The sequence below is a fragment of the Leptinotarsa decemlineata genome, unplaced genomic scaffold (genome assembly GCF_025532065.1).
Source record: "Leptinotarsa decemlineata unplaced genomic scaffold, Ldec_3_MD MMD2_P_RNA_scaffold_6, whole genome shotgun sequence".
Taxonomy (NCBI): domain Eukaryota; kingdom Metazoa; phylum Arthropoda; class Insecta; order Coleoptera; family Chrysomelidae; genus Leptinotarsa; species Leptinotarsa decemlineata.
Genome location: NW_027412533.1, coordinates 13,344,741 through 13,366,937, shown reverse-complemented (window position 1 = coordinate 13,366,937; position 22,197 = coordinate 13,344,741). Strand labels below are relative to the sequence as shown.

General features: G+C 31.4%; 1 protein-coding gene across 2 annotated transcripts in view; it reads right to left on the bottom strand.

The window, feature by feature from the left end:
* The window catches only part of LOC111509880 (arginine methyltransferase 3), a 32,308-nt gene extending 14,194 nt beyond the window's left edge, over positions 1 to 18,114 (bottom strand). The window contains exons 1-6 of one of the 2 annotated variants that reach the window (XM_023165734.2): positions 17,833 to 18,114; positions 17,438 to 17,785; positions 12,062 to 12,180; positions 11,809 to 12,003; positions 11,548 to 11,735; positions 9,007 to 9,233 (exon numbers count right to left, since the gene is read on the bottom strand). In XM_023165734.2, the coding sequence (XP_023021502.2) occupies positions 9,007 to 9,233; positions 11,548 to 11,735; positions 11,809 to 12,003; positions 12,062 to 12,180; positions 17,438 to 17,711 (1,003 nt within the window). In that variant the 5' untranslated portion in view covers positions 17,712 to 17,785; positions 17,833 to 18,114. The remainder of the gene's footprint in view (positions 1 to 9,006; positions 9,234 to 11,547; positions 11,736 to 11,808; positions 12,004 to 12,061; positions 12,181 to 17,437; positions 17,786 to 17,832) is intronic. The other variant, XM_023165733.2, reaches the window with a different exon arrangement.
* Positions 18,115 to 22,197: the final 4,083 nt, after the last annotated feature.

Below are 22,197 nucleotides of genomic sequence, written 5' to 3'. Positions count from 1 at the left end.
AGATTCATTCTTTATATTCTAACGTCTTGAATTCAATTAGCAGGGGCGAGTGCCCTATCGGGGTCTTCTGTGACCTCAGCAAGGCATTCGACTGTGTTGATCACGAAAATCTTTACATAAAACTCCATAATATTGGCATACAAGGAAATGCACTTAACTGGCTGAAAACGTTTGTCTCAACACGGAAGCAATATGTCAGTATCATCAATGATAATAATAATGTGAGAAAGTTATATGGTAGGTAATTAGGTAATTTATTCAAGTAACTCAGGTAATTTACAGAGAAAATTTTACAAAAAGGGGAAAAAAGAAGAAAGAGGTAATAAACCACTGTGAGTCACCTAAGCAAGCTTGTGATGTGATTCTCACAGCGGTATTACGGTATATATATATATAATATTTATATAGTACAGTATTCAAACGTCTAATTTAACTTCTATAACATGTATTACATAGAATGGCGAGATATAGTTAGTAGCAACCCTGTGCAGGTCTAGAGGATTTGTTACAAAATCTACGTTGTTTAGGTCAATATGTATTTAGAAATAGGTCTTTTATTTTTTCATGATTTTGTTCTATAAAGCACTTTAGTTCTTTTTTCAACTTATAGTTCTTAGTGATATTTTTTATATGTGGAGGCAACATATTAAAGAGTTTGGGACCGTAGTAACTCATAAATCTTTGAGTATGATTTTTTTTACATAATGGTACCACTGTGTTTCGCTTGGCTTTAGCACGAGTATTGTGAAAGTGTGGTAAAGCTGGTAATTGAGATTTCATCATCCATAGTAAGCAATGGTAGGTATATAGTTTTCTTACATCAAATAATCCTGTCTCCCTATAAATTGCTTCCGTGGAGTACCTCTTGTTTTTCTTAAGTAATATTTTTAATAACGTATTTTGCATGACCTGTAGGTTATGTAGATAAGTTTTGCTCAAGCCTCCCCATGCTGTAATGCAGTATCTAATAATTGATTCTGCTAAGGAATCGTATATTATTAATAAAAGTTTATTATTTAGTACATTCCTCAGTTGGTAGAATTTATACATGAGCTTTCTAAGTCTTTTAACGGTATAGTCAATGTGTCTATCCCAACGCAAATATTGATCCAGCATTACACCAAGATACTTTATGTAGCATGTTTTTTGTATGGTAGGACAGGAGCAACCAGGAAAATGATCACACTGGAATTTATGAATCACAATTTTATCACGGACTGGTTGGTCTTTTGAAGTTGTAGTGAATGCCACAAATTTAGTTTTACTGATATTTAGACTGAGACGGCTAGCATTTAGCCAGCAATATAGAATTTTTAAACTATTTTCTGCTGTTTCATAGACTGCATCCCATGTGTCACCAACAAAAAGTAGTGCCGTGTCATCAGCATAAGAAGTTATTTGTGCTTCAATATTTTCAATTTTAAATATGTTATTGATGTATATTAAAAAAAGTATGGGTCCAATCACTGTTCCCTGAGGGACGCCAATGGTAACGGGTAGTGGATTACTAAATGAGTCGTTAATTTTTACTATTTGGTTTCTACCTGAAAGATAATTTGAGAATAACTTTAATGCGATACCTCGAACTCCTATTTCTTCTAATCTATCTAACAAAATGTTGTGGTTGACAGTATCGAAAGCTTTCGCGAGGTCTAAAAATACTGCGATACTCTTTTTGTTCTGGTTACAACTTTCTATTATATCACCAACCAAGAGGTTAACGGCGTTTTCAGTAGACAAGTTCTCGCGAAACACGAATTGTCCTGAAGATACAATATTATATTTTTCAATAAACTGTATAAGTCTGCTTTTTAAACATTTTTCAAAAAATTTTGCGAAATTATTTATAATAGTTATTGGCCTATAGTTAGTTGCAAGTTTTTTGTCACCACTTTTGAAAATTGGTACAGTAGTGGATTGTTTAAACAAATCAGGAATTGAACCTTCCATGAAACATAAATTAATTATGTGACAAAGCGGATCTAAGAAAAGTGTGAAATTGTTTTATCACGTCAACTGTAATTCCATCAGGTCCAGCAGAAGTGTTGGTTTTTAAGCTAGATACAGTTATAGTAATTTCATTTTTTGTTACCGGATGAAGAAATAATGATGTTTTCAAGTGAGGTTTATTTCTGTTGGAAATTTCGGGGGGTTTGGATGTATCAATGTGACTGGCCATAGCGGTTTCAATGTTTGCAAAAAAATTGTTGAAGTAATTAGCCTTTTAGGTATCAGATGTGAATTTTTTCCCCTTGTCATTTACAATATCATATTTCCTATTTTTAGATAAATTGTCTAAATTATTGCTAATTTGATTAATTTGTTGCCAAATTTTCTTATAATTATTTTGAGCTTCCTCTATTTTATTTTTATAAAATTCGTTTTTTGTGTCTTTGATGAGTTTATTGAGTAAATTCCGATAGTTTACATATTCTTGCTTAGTTTCTTCAGTGATCGATTTGTTGTATTTTCGCTTTAGATAGTCCCTGTGCCTTATAGATTTTAGTAGACCTTGAGTCATCCAAGGCTTGAGTTTAACTAAATATTTTTTGGAGATCTGTTTCGTTTCAGTGCTCTCTGATATTATCTTCAAAATTTTTGCAATGAAGATTTCGTAAGCAGCATTAGAATTATTACATTGAACAACTTGATCCCAGTTAGATTTTTCCAACAGTTCTCCAAATTTTTTTTTGTTCAGAAAGCTCCGAGTCTTTATATCATTCTTATTTTCTTTGTTGCCTTTAAAACTAATATTTTTCATTGTTAGTAGAATGGTGTAGTGATCAGTCAAATTTGTTGTTATTATATAGGATTTAAAATCTAATTTCCTTAAACATTGATTTGAAGCCTTAATAAATACGTGATCTATTAAGCTGGAGGAAGTTCGGGTTTCTCTAGTAGGTTTATCAATATAAGAAAAAAAGCCTTTGATTTCCATCATACAAACGTACTCGATAACGCTTATGTTGGATGTATCCAGTAAATTAATATTAATATCGCCCAAAAATATTTTGATATCCGCTTTATTTTGGGATGAAAAATAGTTTTCAAGTTCTGTTATATAACAATTTAGATTTGTTGAAGGTGGACGATAACAGGTAGTTAGTATAAAAGACATAGTATTCAGTGTGTAAGAAATTTCTAAAAGTTTAAGTTCACTAAGGTGATTTATAGAAGTTATATAATCAAGTTCACTCTTCATATAGATAATTACCCCATCATTTTGATTAAAATGCGAGTCGTTGTAGCAGATATCAAAAGAAGGTATCATAAATTGGTTAACGTCTTCAATTGACCAAGTCTCAGAAAGAACAATGATGTCCAGATTTTCTACACCAGTTGATTCAATATAAAGGAGAAGTTCATCGAAATTCTTTCTGAGGCTTCTAATATTCAAATGCATAATATTAAAAAGTTCCTTACCATTGAGTTTTATAATGTCTTCCTCTATGCTCCTGCACACAGTTGCTTCTCTTTCTACATTATTCTCTAGTGTTTCCAAATATTGGATCATAATGAAGTTTTATTTTAACAGGACTATAATATATCAGTAGTTATAACGAAAAACTAAATTATTTAGAAATTGCTCCCTAATAATGTTTTCAGAGCAAATTAGAAGAATTTTACAATAGAACTTAAAAATAAGAGTAATCCTAGGATCATGACTCCATATGAATTGTTCAGTCTAAATTTTAAGCTTTAATATGTCTTCGGCTCCATATATTCTGGTGTTTTTCCCTTTTACTTTGGTGTATATGTTTCCATTATGGGTCCATGCGTTTTGGCTTCCAAATGAGGCTTTTGCGTCCATTAGCAGTTGTCTTCTTTTCATAGTGAGATCTTCAGCAATATAGATCTTCGAACCTTTCAGCTTTCTCGAATTAATTAAGATTTGCCATTTATACTCATGATCGCGTAGTTTTATGATAATAGGTCTCTGTTTATTTTGGCTCTCTTGTTTTTGCATACCAACCCTATAGGCTGTCACTACGTTTGCCTCAGACAAATTTAGGTCGAGCTTCGTGTTAAAAAATCCTAAAATGTTTTGTTTTATATTTTCACCTTCTTTTTCCAACACCCCGTAGATACATATATTGTTAGATTTCTCTTGTTGTTGCATATTATCAATAGCTAGTTCAATCTTTTGTGTCCTTCCATCTAGTGTTTTTATGTCCTCTTCAACTTTTTTCAGTTTTTGCTCGATGCTATCTGTGATCGTTTTTGTAATTTGCTTGACGAACTCTTCGCTAGAAAATAATTCAGCAATTGTATCCTTTATTATGGATTGTATCTCTTGTTTACTTCTTGTTGCGGACATTTTTTGGAGATGTTTTGTAGTTAAATGTTCACAGTTATCTTTCTGCAGAGGCTGGGTCACTTTTAGGAAATTTCTGCGCACTTTTTCTATTGTAAATTTACTTTTACTTGCGGAGCAATTTTCGACGTGACTATTCGTACAGATACATACTATATATACATCCAATTATGTGGATATTAATGTAGGTGTCCCACAGGGATCAGTGTTGGGCCCTATACTTTTTTATTATATGTAAATAATATGGAATCCATCTCTACATATGCTCATTTTACACTATATGCAGATGACACATCACTGGTTATGTCAGATAAAATTGATCAAAATCTACAAACCAAAGGTAACTCAATCCTGCAAAAATTAAACACCTGGTTCAAGGAAAATTCCCTACATTTGAATAATCAAAAAATACCTTTGATAAGATTTCATGCTAGACAAAAAGAAATAGCCAGATTCAACTTGCAATTTGAAAATGATGAAATTTCTCCGTGCTCTACGGTGAAATTTTTAGGTGTACACTTGGATGAATTTCTCAGCTGAAAACTCATTGTGGAACAGTTATATCAAAATTGAACTCCATGAATTATCTTCTGAGAAACCTTCGTAATATTTTAGGACAGAAACAGTTGATTATGCTGTATCATGCTCAAGTTGAATCGCGTCTTCGGTATGGTATTATTTTCTGGGGAGCTTCCTCTTCATGCAAAGATGTTTTTGTCGTCCAGAAAAAGATTATAAGATGATTGAATTGAAGGGGTTATATTTTTAAGAGTGATAAATTTTTTTTTGGGAAAGAAAGTTTTTGGCTTTCTACTACTCCATCTCATCCTTTTTTTTGTATCAGTATCTACTACTCCATCTCATCCCTTTTTTTGTATCAGATGGAGTAGTAGAAAGCCAAAAAATTTCTTTCCCAAAAAAAAAAAAATTATAAGATGTATAGCAGGAGTCTCAAAAAATACAAGCTGTAAAAGCATTTTTTTCAATTTTGAAATACTAACATTGCCATGCCTGTATATATTAGAATTATGTGTTTTTATATATGATAACCGTAACTGTTTCATAAGAAATGAAAATGTGCATTCTACTGATACCAGGTACAAGACAGACTTTCATATGCCATATTGTAAAATGCACTGACTTACAATTCTCCCAATGTAATAGGGCTCAGATTATTTAATCTGTTGCCACTCGAACTGAAAAACTCTAGTACTATTCACAGCTTCAAAATTACACTTAAGTCTTTCCTACTAGAGAAAAACTATTACTCCCTTCAGGAAATGATTGAATAATAAAATGAAAATTTCAATGAATGTATTACTCTTAGAAAATTGTCTTATTTTTAGTTATACTTTTAAGCTCTTTTCTGACTAATCCTACACAATGTACCTTATTGATTGTCTTACAGGATAATAAAAATTATTATTATATTATTATGATTATTATTATGTTGAAAATAATCCCAAAACGTCAACGAGAAATTTGAAAATATCAACAGGGCTACCAAGAACTTACGTTAGGAGGGTTTTTGAAAAAACACAAATTCAAGCCATACAGGAACATAAGAGTTCATCAACTCAAACCAGAAAATTTTGAACGCCGCCCGTTCAAAATTTCCTGGGCCGAATTATCGGCCCGTTTATTTATAATGGCACTCTCTCAGAGGTATTCAGAAATTTTAAGGCAAAATATTGAATCCCTTATCGATGAATTGCCACTAACCTTTCTCAGAAAAATATATTTTCAACAAGACGAGGCTTCGCCTCACATCACTGCAAATGTCACCAATTTTTTGGCTGCAAACTTGGGTAATAATTGGATAGCCAACCCAGGACACAACCGTTGGCCGGCCAGATCACCGGAACTAACGCCTATGGACTTTTACCTGTGGATGAGGTTGAAATATTTAATTTTCAAATTGCCGTCCAATTCTAGATACGAATTGGAAGCGGCAATGATGCCGCGGTAGTTTCGCTTCTCTCACTCCTATTAAACTATTAATTCGGTAAAAAACGTTCAGAAAAGGTGTCACCTGTGTCTAGGAGAAGCTGGTAGACATTTCGAACACCTTCTCTGAAGAAATATATTTCATTGTTTATTCTTTTATCATTATTATTATTGTTGAAGTTTCATTTATTAGTGGTAAATATAGTAAAAATTGTTATCAATTTAATCGAAACAATAGGTTTCAATTACTGCTGTAAAAAGGAGATAGCTACTACTGAACATATTCTTTCTGTTGTATCGTCGCGTCGTCCAAAGCCTATTTGACCTTAAAAGCTCTGTATTTCAACGATGACTCTAGCAAAGCATCAAGGGAAAGGTAATTTTAAGCTCTATTGAAATATGTAGGAATACGTTGAAAAAAATTGTTTTACATCAATAACTACATCCTATTTGAAATATTCTATTTGAAAAAACAAGTTTTTACACCATTGAGAGTTCTACATAAAAAAGTGCTTTAGAAAAGTTTTCATAGAAATAAAGAAATTTTTTATAAGAAAAAAGTTACAGCAATTTTTTCAAAAATGCACATTTTCGAAAAACATACTGTTACTCAGAAACGATGATAGATATCGATATGCAGTTTTCACCATTAAGTTTGTCATATCTAGTTTGAAAACACAAGTTTCCTTTCAAAATTGTCCAATTTGGCCCACTCTGTACATGATCTACACACTTTGTAAATAATTTGTGCTGATATATTTAATATTTTCTCCCTTTCTTCTGAAGTTCCCCACTGATCCACTGATCGAGAAGGAGAAAGCCAAAAAGGTTTTTGACATGTTTTTCAACTTCAGAAAAATAACTATTCCAAATTCACCTTCCACTCTTGGAATATCGCAATCTACAGTGCCGATGTACAGAGATAATAATGAAATATCATTTTGCGGAAGCAATGAACTCCATCATAAACCATCAAAGCTGATTCGTTGAAAAAAAAATTACTGTAATAGAAACTACATTAGATGTCAATGGGTAAGTTTTTGATTTGAAGAAAAACTTTTATTTTAAATTTTTCCTTTCTAATATTGAATCTCCTTTTTTCTGAAGTGATTTTAAAACAACACACTGGTAAATATGGTCTAAAGCTAGATGTTTCAACAACACTTGAAAAAATATAATCTGAAGCTAGATGATTCAATTTTTTTGTAGGCAAATTATTGGGAGGGAAAAATATACAACTTGACCAATGCTTCTGTCCACAACAAGCACTGCTCAACACATCAAACATGATGAGGAAGTTTAGTTCATCTCCTGTTGACGCCAACTTGGTTGGTTAAACGCGCATCGATAAGAGTGTTGCAGTTCTGGTATTCAGGAGCAGCATTTGTTTCACATCAGAAGTTCCAGTTCTTCAGCAATCCTTCTGATTGAAACTATGTTAGTTCCAAAGTGAACATGTCAGATGAAGCATCAGGGAAGAATAAACATTTTACATTTTCTGAATATGCTAGATGTATTACAGGATCACATTTTTTCATTTGAACGTAGTTAACAATTTTAGGAGGTTTATTTTCATTGTCTAAAATCCTGAGAAATGCACGAGAAGAAAATAACTAGCAGCTGAAGAAAATTGTGGATTCTAACAATCTAAACTTCGTGATTCACAAAATAGCTTTTTTGACTTTTTTCATCAGTTACCAATCATCATTTTGATTTTATTTTTTATTGTTTGCATATTATTGAGATTTCACTTATTGATTAACCCATTTATCTATTCATTTTCCGTGTTAGGAATCACACGTTAAAAGGTAAGATCTCGTTAGTCCTTAGCTCGCACAAGTTTCTCAACTTCTGAGAGTTGTCGTTCGTATGGGGGCGACAGCTGATTAACGGAAAAACAGATTTTAAACAGATTTTTTCATTTCAGGTCACAATCATGTATTTGCTACAGAAACGAATTAGCGTTCTTATATTATTGAATTGGAATTCAGAATCTCTGAAATTCATCACATTTTTCATGTTACCCTAAGAATACTAGCTCAAATAAAATTCAGTGAAAATTTTGCAACCAAATATTCTTTTGAGAAAAACTCAAATGTGCTTTATAATCTGGTCAAAAACAAATCACGATTTATTTGCTCTCACTAATAATGTGTTATTCTTAGTGACAGTACCAAAATGTTGAACTTGACATATATACCTCAAAATATTTCAACTTGTGCATATCTATTTTGTGGTTGGTAATCCAACTTTTCAATCCGCTGATTATAATAATTTCCTCATAGGGAAATGTGAATTTCAAATCATGATTGTTGAATATATCATGGAGAAGCTTGATTAATTTCACTTCATCTTTGAGATGCGTAAACAAAAAACAGAGATTGTGCTATAAGTAACAGAGACAGACAAAGACGAAGTATTCTGTTAAATAATGTTTACCACTGCACATTCAACCTTCATTGACAAAGTGAAATTTGTCAAGCAGTAAGAAAATTCTATATTAAAAAAAGATCATTTGTGAATGAAACTTATTATGTTCAAGTGAACATTGTGCAAAAGACAGCGATTTTTATGTTTAAAAAAGTGGTAGACAGGTGACAATAAAAATCTTGAAAAAAGTCAGATTTTTCCAAAAAACCTTATTTTTCTTCTTCAATCTTTCAGTTTAGTATATAGATTTTTCAAAATTTTTTGTGAGGCAATATACACAATATATTTATTTATAAAGTATGATAGACACTTACCTTCATCACATACCCCTATTATGGTAATGTTACATCTGTTGGGTAAAATAAGACCTCCTGGTTTCAAAAAAGCATCTCTAGCATAAATAAAACTATCAAGCATACCCTCAAAGAGTAAAAAATAGCCCATCCATTCAGACACAATTATATCTACTTTCTCTACAGGAAGTTCTATTCGTTCCAGCTGCCCTTTTATCAGATGAATTTTGTCTTGCAAATTGTTCTCTCTAAAACATAATTCAGGTTTTTTTTTTAGAAATAAATGTAGATGTATTTACTGAAACTTTTCAATTTTCCCATTTGATAAATTCAAAAAAATCCTTTCAAAACTTCATGAATAATAAAATAACTTGAAATTATATGTATGCAGATCCGGACAATATCTATGTATCATCAGTTTGTTTCATGTGAGATCCTTTATATCAAATGATTGTTCTATATGAAATCAAAGAAAATCAACATCAACTTTACTGGAAAATTTCCCAGTAATGTGCACCTAATGAATATTTCCTGTATGGCAAAGTTGAAGTAGGGGTGAAGTATGATGTAAGAAATTACTATTGTAGATCATCTCCCAATAAATAATTACTTTCACTGATTACCCTGTCCTGATAGTGACTGTGACGATCACATCATTAATATTGAAAAAATAATGTTTGCTAAATAAAAACAAATCTTAAAAATCTCAGGAAATATGTTGATTTCAGGATTGTCACATACACGGCAACTAGATCAATAAATAAGAGTAAACTCTAATATACAGAGTTTCATAACCTGGCAAATAAAAATTGTAAGAATTGAAAACTTTGAAGATTTTTGAATGAATTTGAAATCAATCAAACTATACCTACCATTTTTCACACTACCTACTATAGAAATGTGAAAGGTAGGAACCAAAGTTTTGAAGTTTCATGCTAAAGTTTCGGTATTTGATCAAAATATTTTTCGATAATTCATTCAATTTTCATTTTTTTCATTGAATCAATACTTGTAATTTGAATGTATAAATAAAACAATAAAATCATGATATAATTTGATATAATTTGAATTGTTTGACCAAAGTGCTATCTTCACATAAATGTCATTTTTCAATAAAGATAGAATATTTATTAATTTCAAAAGAGTTTTACAATTTTTGTGATTTTAGATTCTCGTTAATTCCAGTAAGTAACTATATCGCACTAGTATTTCTAAAGGGACACAACTCAAAAATCAATATGAAAAAAATCGATAAATATTTCTTTATCATATAAACTGTATCAAGTTGATACAGTATCATCTGAACTATATCAAGTTGATACAGTTTGGATGTTAATACAACTTGATACAGAAATATTTACCAATTTTTTCATAGTCTCAACTCAAATATACCGATTTTTGAGTTGTGGCATTTTAGAAATACTAGTGCGATATATGTTTCTAAGATTCTCAATGTCAGTTTGTTCATTCATACTATTCAAAAACATATTAATTAGAAACCAATTCAAGAAATAAGTTCATTTCAGTTATTGGATAAGAACAACATCGCAGCTGATATCTATCTTAATCTAACTTAATGTACGATTCCTCAAGCAAAACCATTCCTACTTTAGAAACATGTGTTGCAATTTTGTAAAACTCCATAGTGAAAATCTCACAGTAAACTTTAATAGAAAGTTTCAATGCAGATTTTAATTAAGTATTGGTCAGATCCATTCAACACAACCTTTCTGTAGAAGATGCACGTTATGTATAAGTATAGTCATTTGTTCAAGATTCCCCACTGTGTATTCAGATACCACAAGGTGTTTGAGCTTATACAATCTTGAATCAAATACCCTCAGTTACCAATATAGGAGGTTGCACACATTTTTCACCTGCCATGATATATCTGTTGATTTGTAGACAGCCAGCTATCACTATCTTCAACCAACTTTTATATTTGTTCAACTAATCTCTCTTCATAGGAATGAGAACAAACTCCCCTCAACAATCCAATACAGAAACTAGTGACCCCCCCTTCATCCATGAATTAAGAATTCTCATCATATGGTGCAGTAGCTTTTTTTTTAATAAGTGTTCTGAGATGATTGGATAGCAGTTTATTGTGCTCAGATTATCAAACTCCCTTTCAGAAATCTTTAAACAACGTTAAAACTAGAATGGCTGTTACTGTTTTTAGTTGATATGTATTACCAAATTTCTTAACAATATTGAATTGTGCTATTATGAAAGTATACATTCTAAATAAAAAAAATAAGAAACCCATGCAATTACAATGCAGAAAAAAGTTTTCAAATATTCAACACTTTATTGTGAGATTTTCACAGTTTAGTTTACAAAACCGCGACAAGTGTTTCACTATACAATAGCTTCTTCAGGTGTGTTCGTACATACGCCCGTGAAAGCTACTGTATAGTGAAATATGTGTTGCTATATTGTAAATTGTGCTGCTTGAATCCATTAAGCAATTTCATCGAATATCTTCCAGTTCTATCACATATATGAAGTTATAAAAGTATTTGGTTGAATATTAAAGTTTCATTATTTTATCTCTATTACCTGACAATGTCCATTGCTTTATATAACACTTCAGATTGATCCACTCCATAAACTCTTTCAGCACCTGCCTTAGCTGAAAACATTGACAAAATTCCTGTGCCACATCCAACATCCAACACTGATTTCCCAAGAAATAAATTTTTATTAGTCAATATTGCATTCCGGTAACTTTCTGTTCGAACTTTATCCTTAAAAAATATAATCAAGATAATTTTTATATTTCCCAGAGTGAATTCAACAAGCTTGTGCAATATTACATACATTCAACATGTCATGATGGATTGCAAAATGAGAATACGAGTTGAAGTAATCGCTGCTGTCACAGCCCGCTGAAGCAACATTATGTGGAATCCTTCTGTTCATCACATCACCAGATTCCACTATTACCCTAGTAACTTCTTTCATTTTCTCCATATCTTTGGAATAATTTTCAAGCAACATATCTTTATGTTTGACCTAAGAAGAGAGTTTTATGTAATTAAATAACAAACTTCTCATTTTTCAATTGAATTACCTGCATAGTGAGTTCTTGAATCTGCCTTTGTAAATCTGAGAAGTTGATATTGCTAATAGGAGTTTTTCCATCTATTGCATAGTGGGGAGTAGAGGGTGCACTTCCTAGATCATCAAAATCTATAACATAATATTTTACTTTATGTACAATTTTATTCAATGAATCTTTATATACAGCAAGAAAATAAGTAAACATAACCAAGAAATATATAAGAATACAACAATAGGATGAGTTTATACAGTTAATAAATATATGAATAAATAAATATGGTAATAAATAATAGTTTTTGCAAACAAGGTTGTAGTTCTTTTCAAAAGCATGAGGCTGCTTTATGTATTTTTCTTCTGTGAGTGAACCATGCAGGAAAGCATTTTTGACGCCTAATTGGCAAGCAAAAAGTTTTTCTTTATTCATAATAGCAAGGAGAGTCCTCAGAGTTCTTAGACGTGCTACAGGTGAATAATATGTAATAAAATACTTTCTCTTGGGAGCAACTTTTCACTACAAGACGTCACCATTTTCGTCTTTATTAATTTTGAATATCAATTCCTTTTCTTCCTGGTGGCAATTCAACACTTTTCATAATTCCCATTTTCTGAAATTTCTTTGAACATTTCCAAAATATTGTCTATTAAATATTCCGCATTCATAGCCATCACACAATAATCTTCCAGATATTTTGGTGTAACAGATGTTCGACAACTTTTTCTTTAAACAGTTTTCATTTATTTTCTCTTCATTTGATAATCTGAATCAATTTTGTACCTAATTCATTTCTACTCCGCCTACATCAACATTTTTGGATAATTTTTGACTGCAATTAGGTTCTTCAGAATGATGTGTACTATGAAAATCACCAGTCTCAAAACTGAATTTGGATTCGTCAAATATCACAACTCTGCCACAATATACCTTCCTTTCTTCTGGACACCAAAATATATAATCATTTGAGCAATATGAATTTTTCCTGGGAATTGAATAAGTCAACCATAATATTGATAAACCTAAATTAACTCCTCTTTGAAATATTTGCTAATTTCTGCATCCTACAACTTATAATGAAGTGCAAAATATAATTATGAAAACAACGAAACACCAACACCTGGAATACATTCATGGTAGGTAAAACTTAAATAACTGTAACATGCTATAAATCACACGATAGAAGTAAGACCTCACTAATCCTTAGCTGGTGCAAGTTTCGACTTTTGAGGGTTGTCATTCATAAGGGGGCGACAGCTGGTTAATGGAAAAACAGATATATTTTGCCATCATAAATGTTATGTAAAAGATAAATCTGTCGAAGAAGAAGCATATTCGGAAGCACTTGAAATGAAGAAGTCTGTCACTGTATAGAAAAATAGTCCTAAAACAAGTGGAAAACAATCATAATGTTTGCTCACAATCACAGGTTGCAAAAATCATCAATTACAGTTATTATCCAAGATTGGTGAATTTCATGTGCCACAATCTTTTTCTCAACTCATTTAAGCTTCAAGCTTCAGTTGACTTATTTTTTATTTGAATAGATCTTTTGAAATGGTGAGCTTCATTCTGGAAAAACTGAATAGAAATGGAATCAGGGAAGTTGTCAATGACTCGGTTACTTCATATACAAAAAACCTTCATAGTAAAATGAGTATTTGTAATACAAGTGATTTCATAATGACAATAAAAGTCTCGCTTGAAGATGGCTAGTATGTGTTTTCTTTGTTTGTCTCAATTTTAGTGTTTTATACATTATCTTTATAACTCATAAGTTTTTTTATTGATTACTACTTATCCAAAACTGTTATATTTTATGGATATAATAAATAATATTCCATTCTGTTCATTATTTATTTGTGTGACCCTCTTTACTTTACTTTTACAATTTCAGTTCCTCACTTAAAAACATGAAAAATTGATTGTTGATAAAAACAGCTGTGATGTGAATTTTAGTTTGGTATTAGGTATACAACAACACAATATCTGATGATTGTTTTTAACTACTTACTGCTGAGACAAACTTCAAATAGTAGCATTGTGGTCTGTTTTATAGTGACATTTGTGTGGGTAGTAAAGGTATTTCCATAAAGGGCTGCAAAACTTTTTACACCTGACCCCAGTTTCGCTGTGCACACTCTGCCCTTTCACTGTTTTCTTGTTTTCAATAAATGCATGTTTTTGTTTTTATACATTATTGTCAAAATTACTATTTCAAACTTTACCTGAATTGAGGAAAATGGCTTGGGTCAAGTATTCTTATGAATCAAATATATTCTGTTTCACCTAATCACCTTGAAATTTGTTTAAAAGTTGGTTGGTTGCTGCTCCTGGGGAATTGGTAACTCATTTATTAACACAGTAACAGATATAAAAGCAGAAGTAAACTGGGATACCAAATGACAATTGTCAAGTCATTTCAAATATTCACACCTGTATGAACTGAAGCGTTTATAACTTCATAAATTGGATAAACCACTTAGTTAACAAATTCTGGAAACGAAACATGGTGTTCGTAAACCCTGTATTAACTTATACATATCACCAAACTTCACTAAAGTTGTAGTTGTCGTAGAAAACAAAAATAGTTGTCTATATTCACTCTTTCACTTGTCAGAGGTTTATATGTTTATATATAATTATATTTTCTTAGTTTTTTTATAGCAGCCCAAATCATCTCGATTGGATTGGATTGAATACATATTCTTTATTAAAGTTTTCTTTTTTAAATAACACTTTTTTCGTAACCTTTTTCAGAATTTCCATATTTTTACCTTCCACGCATTTGAGAATGTCTTCTTTCTTTATACTACTAGTTGAGAATTTTGTTATGTCATTTCTGCATGGTATAGTCAGCAGATGATTGTTTTATATTTTTAGCTAACAATAGAAAAGCATTAGGAACAAAACCCTTATTACTGCCTGCATGTAGAATGATAGCCCATTTACCGCGAGAACAAGACCCATTTAGAGAGCACTCACTACCGTCATCCACCCAATCATATTCAACATCATGTTTGTCGAACCAAGTTTTATCAAGGTAGGTACACTATCTCTTTTTTGATTGATGACATTCCTAAATTTTTCGTAAATACTGCTGCCGCCATGCTGCGATGTGAGATGACTCCATTATGATCATTCTTTATTTATTTTTCTGTACTTGAAGCCACAATCTAGCAAAATACCATGCAGTGTGTCCAAAGACTTATATTCGTGATTGGGATAATCTCGTAACTCATTACGAACCATTTCCAGAGTTGGAACCTTGTTTTCTTCATAAAACTTATAATATACAATTCGGCGTCTAACGCCGAATTGTATATTGTATTTTAAGCTGTTGATCATTTCCTTTTTCCTTTTACGGAATGATCAATGACATCTCCAGCTCTAACAACAGTATAAATTGTAATACAAGCAATTTTAGTCAGCTCACAAACCTTTTTTGAAATTTCATTTTGTAAGGACCCACGCATTTCACTTTTCAAGCAACTGTAAATATTTAAAACAAGCCTTTGGATTTGAGGATGCAAGTCCTTATTTAAAAATCCCACGCTGTAGAAATATCTTCAACTGAGCCTTCAACATTGCTCATTTCATTATCAGAAACATGAAAAGGTCTCCACTACGCCATCTTGATTAATTAATAACAACAAAAAAATTCAGAAAAACACGACACTAATGCAAGTCAAAGCAGAATAAACTCATTTTATAAGTTCTAACCCAACCTACAGCACTGACAATCCAGATGCGTTCACAGTGGACCTGAAATTTTTTGACCATTATGTTTTGCTTCTGTGTAATAGTATTTGTTCGACTAGATAGGACTGGCATACTCTGAGTGAGAGGTAAGAAATTCATACAAGATCTAATCATTATTTTTAAGTGGGAGGTTTTATATGGTATTAACTAGTAAATTTATCAGACTCGGTACATTAGTCTTTTATTTAGATGTAAAGATTAATTTCGTATAATAGACTATACATAAATAGTATCAATGAAGGTCTGCTGAAGAACTTCTCTCCAGTGAGCTTAATCATGTGAAAAATTGTAATTATTCAAAAAAACATTTAGGATACACTTGAAAGGATTCATAGTAGTTGCCCATATAACATCCCTTCTCAAACGATAAGTGATATCTGAATTGAAGGAAAACACATATGTTCGAGATCATGTAAATATCTATATGGATATCATTGACAAACTAAATGGATATTACTGGAGTTTTTTTTTCCCAACACCAAATCGTTATTTTTAACACCTCGGCACGTGTTTCGATCACCAAGTGATCATCTTCAAGAGGGAGATTAAACAGTTTAATCTTCCTCTTGAAATGTATTTGGTTGAAAAATTTATATTTTAAAGAAAAGTCCACGTCAAGAATCAAAATTTGCTCGAGAAACGATGGAACAATGGTTGAAATTTTTCTTGGTTATTCAAAAATTTCAAAAGCATATCATGTTTGTATGCCTTCAATGGATAAAATTGATTTAGTAAAAGAAATAAGTGTACTGAATGAAATGTACATGGGTGAGAAGAGCACCGCTCATCACAATTTTGAGCATGAAGAAGAAAATATATCTGAAACTGGACATGTAGAACGAGGATTCCGCAAAAGAATGCCAAATGAAGAAACGGGAAGTCTTCAACCCCCAGAGAAGAGAAGAAAGAAGAGAGGTAGATGACGAAAGAAGACAGTTGGAAAAAAATAAAGATAAGATTTATGAAAATAGTGGGAATTTTTTAAAGGAACCGGATTCATCAGAAAAAGAAACAATGGAGAGAACTCTATCATTATACATAAGTGAAATGTCAAACAGTGAACAATTTGTAGGTCATCCTTCAAGATCTGAAAAACTGCATTTATGGGCCAATGATTATTACAGGGTGATGATTATGTATCTGTATCTGAGTATGTATCTGATACTGTCTCATAGATGGAGAAGCAGCAATAAGTTGGGAACCAAAGAAGCAGAAATCACCATTTTCAATGACAATCAATATGCGAAGAACAGGTCCTAGAATTCAATCATCGGTTCAAAATTGAAAAATGTATACATATTAGAGAACGTTTCATTAGAGAGGCAATGGTCGATGGAAATGTGAAGATAAAGTATCTACTCATTTATGAAATTGATGCAGATATCTTTAGAAAACCTTCATCAGAACCAATGTCCAACAATTATAGAAATGATGTAGTACTAACTGAAGTCACATAAGATATTGAATCATGAAGTCTGTGCCCGTGAGTGTTGGAAATAGTATTGATGCACATCACCAGACTTCATCAAAGTTGTAGTTGTTGTAGAAAACAAAAATAGTTGTTTATATTTACTTTTTCACTTGTCAGAGATTAATATATTGATATACAATTTTTGTAAATAAGGAACCTACCATACATTAACCAAGTTTCCATCTCTCCTGGTTTCAAATACGCTTCGTCATCCCACAAAGCAACAGATGATTCGGTTAAAATTTTGGGGTCAGGTTTTTGCAACCGTATGTAATTAATCATTTTGATATAAGAGTAACAGTCCATATTGTATTTGTTCTTCAATGAGAGTAGATCAAAGTTATGCTCTGATCGACAATGATCTAGTGCAACAGCTATAGTATGAAACTGCAAAGTGCAAAACAGACAAGTAGTCTGTTCTCCACTCACTTCCATTTCATCCCATCCATCAGAGTCATCTTCGCAAGTGTTGAGGTCCCCCGAGCAGGAATCAACCAGTGGTGGACAATCTATTGAAACGTTAAATATTAATGAATTGAAGAATATGATAACTTACCTCACCTTCGTCTAAAGACATTGTATATTCAAAAAATCTCAACAAAAACACACGTGGTGTACTAAGTATGTACTACTCTACTAATAAATTTCAAAAAATCAAATGAGATAGAATAACCTACATCCCATAGGCAAAAAAGCAACATTAACAAGAATAAGAATATAAGAAACAAGAAAATACGACGTCCGCAACCAGAATAACATAGTTTTGTTAAATTAGTTGCATAATGAATATTCTCTCCCTCTATTCTTGTATGGCTATTGCTTCCTTCTCAGGCGCATTCTACCTAACGATTATGGACATACAGGATTGCTTACTTACATATATCGCCACGTTAAACAAGCGCCGAGCAGATGTGACGTAACACTGGTGACACTTTTAGTAGCTGCCGTAAGACTGTGTGTTATTTTAACATTTTTTGAGGACTATTTTCGAAAGTATTACATTGTTTTTGTATATTTTGATTTAATTTTTATTTAACTATACCAATTAGGTTTCTGAAATATTGAGTTTGTTATTGTGAAAGTCGTATTTTTTTGTGCTTTTGGACGTTTTTTAAACTGGTGTAGCGAGTAGACGCCATATAAGACTCTGTTATTTTCTTCCATTTTGAGGTTTGTTTTTCGCCATTGTGGATCTTTTTTTTGTTTTTTGAACATTTTAAAATTAAGGTAAAAATTGAAAATATTCACATTTTTGTAAGTAATAGCAATAATTGTCTAACCATTAAATAACCTTGTAATTTTTAGTTAAAATGTCTGGTCGTATTTGTGCAGTGTCAACTTCAAAAAGCAATTAGTTGACTTTAAAGAAAAGTGGTGTTACTGATGTAATATTTCACTCTTTTCCTATTGCTGAGGATATGATTTCTACAACTTTGCAAAAAGAATGGATTCGTTGTTTCAAAAGAGGGTATAAATTCACTCTCAAAAATGGATTTGTTTGTTCTAAACTTTATTCAGAAAATGATTATGAACGAGACCTTGAAAATGAATTGTTAGGTAAAAACTTATTCTATTCATTTACTGCTTAAAATAAATATGTTTCTTTTTTATAGGTTTGCCTTTGCGTCGTAAATTAAAAAAAAACTGCAAATTTCCTTTAAATATTATTTTTGAATTTTGCAAACTGAGAACAATTATCAGAATGAAATATAATAACTTGAAGGCTGACGAAAATAGGTCACTTAAAAAAAAATTTAAACTATTTTCATAATAGAAAAAAAATCGAAAATTAAATACAGTAATACATTAGTCCTTTAAATATATTTAGTGGATAAAGTAATTCCTTTTTGCTCTAATGTAGTATTATAATTTATTAAATCGTAGATTTGTCAGTTTCAAAACCGACGAATCTACGATTTCAGTTTCAAAACCGACAAATCTACGATTTCAGTTTCAAAACTGACAAATCTACGATTTAATAAATTATAATACTACATTAGAGCAAAAAGGAATTACTTTATCCACTAAATATATTTAAAGGACTAATGTATTACTGTATTTATTTTTCCATTTTTTTTCTATTATGAAAATAGTTTAAATTTTTTTTTAAGTGACCTATTTTCGTCAGCCTTCAAGTTATTATATTTTATTCTGATAATTGTTCTCAGTTTGCAAAATTCAAAAATAATATTTAAAGGAAATTTGCAGTTTTTTTTTAATTTACGACGCAAAGGCAAACCTATAAAAAAGAAACATATTTATTTTAAGCAGTAAATGAATAGAATAAGTTTTTACCTGACAATTCATTTTCAAGGTCTCGTTCATAATCATTTTCTGAATAAAGTTTAGAACAAACAAATCCATTTTTGAGAGTGAATTTATCCCCTCTTTTGCAACAACGAATCCATTCTTTTTGCAAAGTTGTAGAAATCATATCCTTAGCAATAGGAAAAGAGTGAAATATTACATCAGTAACACCACTTTTCTTTAAAGTCAACTGATTGCTTTTTGAAGTTGACATTGCACAAATACGACCAGACATTTTAACTAAAAATTACAAGGTTATTTAATGATTAGACAATTATTGCTATTACTTACAAAAATGTGAATATTTTCAATTTTTACCTTAATTTTAAAATGTTCAAAAAACAAAAAAAAGATCCACAATGGCGAAAAACAAACCTCAAAATGGAAGAAAATAACAGAGTCTTATATGGCATCTACTCGCTACACCAGTTTAAAAAACGTCCAAAAGCACAAAAAAATACGACTTTCACAATAACAAACTCAATATTTCAGAAACCTAATTGGTATAGTTAAATAAATATTTAATCAAAATATACAAAAATAATGTAATACTGTTCGAAAATAGTCCTCAAAAAATGTTAAAATAACACACAGTCTTACGGCAGCTACTAAAAGTGTCACCAGTGTTACGTCACATCTGCTCGGCGCTTGTTTAACGTGGCGATATATGTAAGTAAGCAATTCTGTATGTCCATAATCGTTAGGTAGAATGTGCCTGAGAAGGAAGCAATGGCCATACAAGAATAGAGGGAGAGAATATTCATTATGCAACTAATTTAACAAAACTATGTTATTCTGGTTGCGGACGTCGTATTTTCTTGTTTTTTATATTCTTATTCTTGTTAATGTTGCTTTTTTGCCTATGGGATGAAGGTTATTCTATCTCATTTGATTTTTTGAAATTTATTAGTAGAGTAGTACATACTTAGTACACCAGGTGTGTTTTTGTTGAGATTTTTTGAATATACAATGTCTTTAGACGAAGGTGAGGTAAGTTATCATATTCTTCAATTCATTAATATTCAACGTTTCAATAGATTGTCCACCACTAGTTGATTCCTGCTCGGGGGACCTCAACACTTGCGAAGATGACTCTGATGGATGGGATGAAATGGAAGTGAGTGGAGAACAGACTCGGAAGAATGAGTCCAGTCATCACCCAAAGACGATTGTGGATACTAACAATCGAAACGTCGTGAAGTGACTTGGCTTGAATTTTATTTTATATTTGATTTTCTTCAAATTTACTCTTTTATTTCTTGTAAATTGTTCAATTTCCAATTGTACTTGGTATTTATTTCATTGCAATTTCGTTCAGGTTTTTTTTACTTAATATAATTGTTATTTTCAGCTATTATTTTCAGTTTTATTGATTCTTTCAGGAATACTTTATATCATATGAGACAATGGAAATCCGAACTGTTTTAAAAATCTGTCTTTCCGTTAATCAGCTGTCGCCCCCATACGTGCAATAACTCTCAAAAGTTGAGAACTTGTGCGAGCTAAGGACTAACGAGGTCTTATCTTTTAACGTGTGATTCCTAACAAACTTAGCTTATATTGTTGGAGAATAAATTGTATTTTATACATGTTGACGTGTTTCGGGGGTGATTTCTTTGTAGGCACTTTGTTTTCTATCCACGAGTTCCGAAATAAATTGTGGTTGTGTATCGTACACACAATATCCTATAAGCTGTTGTTGTGGTTTTACGTTCTTCCTGTGAGTGAAAATAATTCATTTTTCCATTCATTAAACTATCATGTCTGTGAAAATCACACCAAAAATATTACTCTCACAAATTCACAATTAAACAATTCAAAATACAGATCGAAATCATTGAAACAATAAACATTACCTGAAGCGTATTCTAGCGCTTATGTATTCAAAACGTATTCGATTGTGATTCAAATACATTCATTCTGGCGTTGAAACGGTAACGTTACATCAAGTATGATTTGAAACGTGACTCTTTAATTTTTTTGTGATTTTTACCAAACAGGATGCGAGGTCTCGTTTCATTTCTTTATATGCCTTATCTTTGAGTATGTCTCCCATTTTCCTTGTTGATATGGGCACAAAAGAATACACGTGTGTTATGGACACAAGAAACTAAAGCAGTCTTACCGAACGTCAGAAGAGTTACAGAAAATAGAAGGAATTCTAAAACGACAGCATTGAAACAAAATATCACCCTATGAAAAGCATCAGAAGTTGAATGGACACAGTAAACTACAATACCGCAGATATTAGAAACAACATTTTAGAAATTGTAAGTCCGAACCTCCAACATTCATTTCATAATCTCATCCTATATTTTCTGCGACATCGATTAAAAGAAGCTTGGTAGGATTTTCTATTATTCTTATTTTGGAATGAATATTTAGTGAAAAATTGAATAATGTATTCAGCAGATGAGCAATCCCCAATGATTGAATGATGGAGAAGATTTCGACAGTAAGTTTCTTACAAGGTCAATGCATAATAAATTAACAACAGAATTAACTTTTCAATTATTTCATGAATACATCATTCTGAAGCAGTATTTTTTCAAACTATAAAACTTATTTTTTTGTAGAGTTGCCTAGTTTCTGTCAGAGAAACGACCATGAGAAA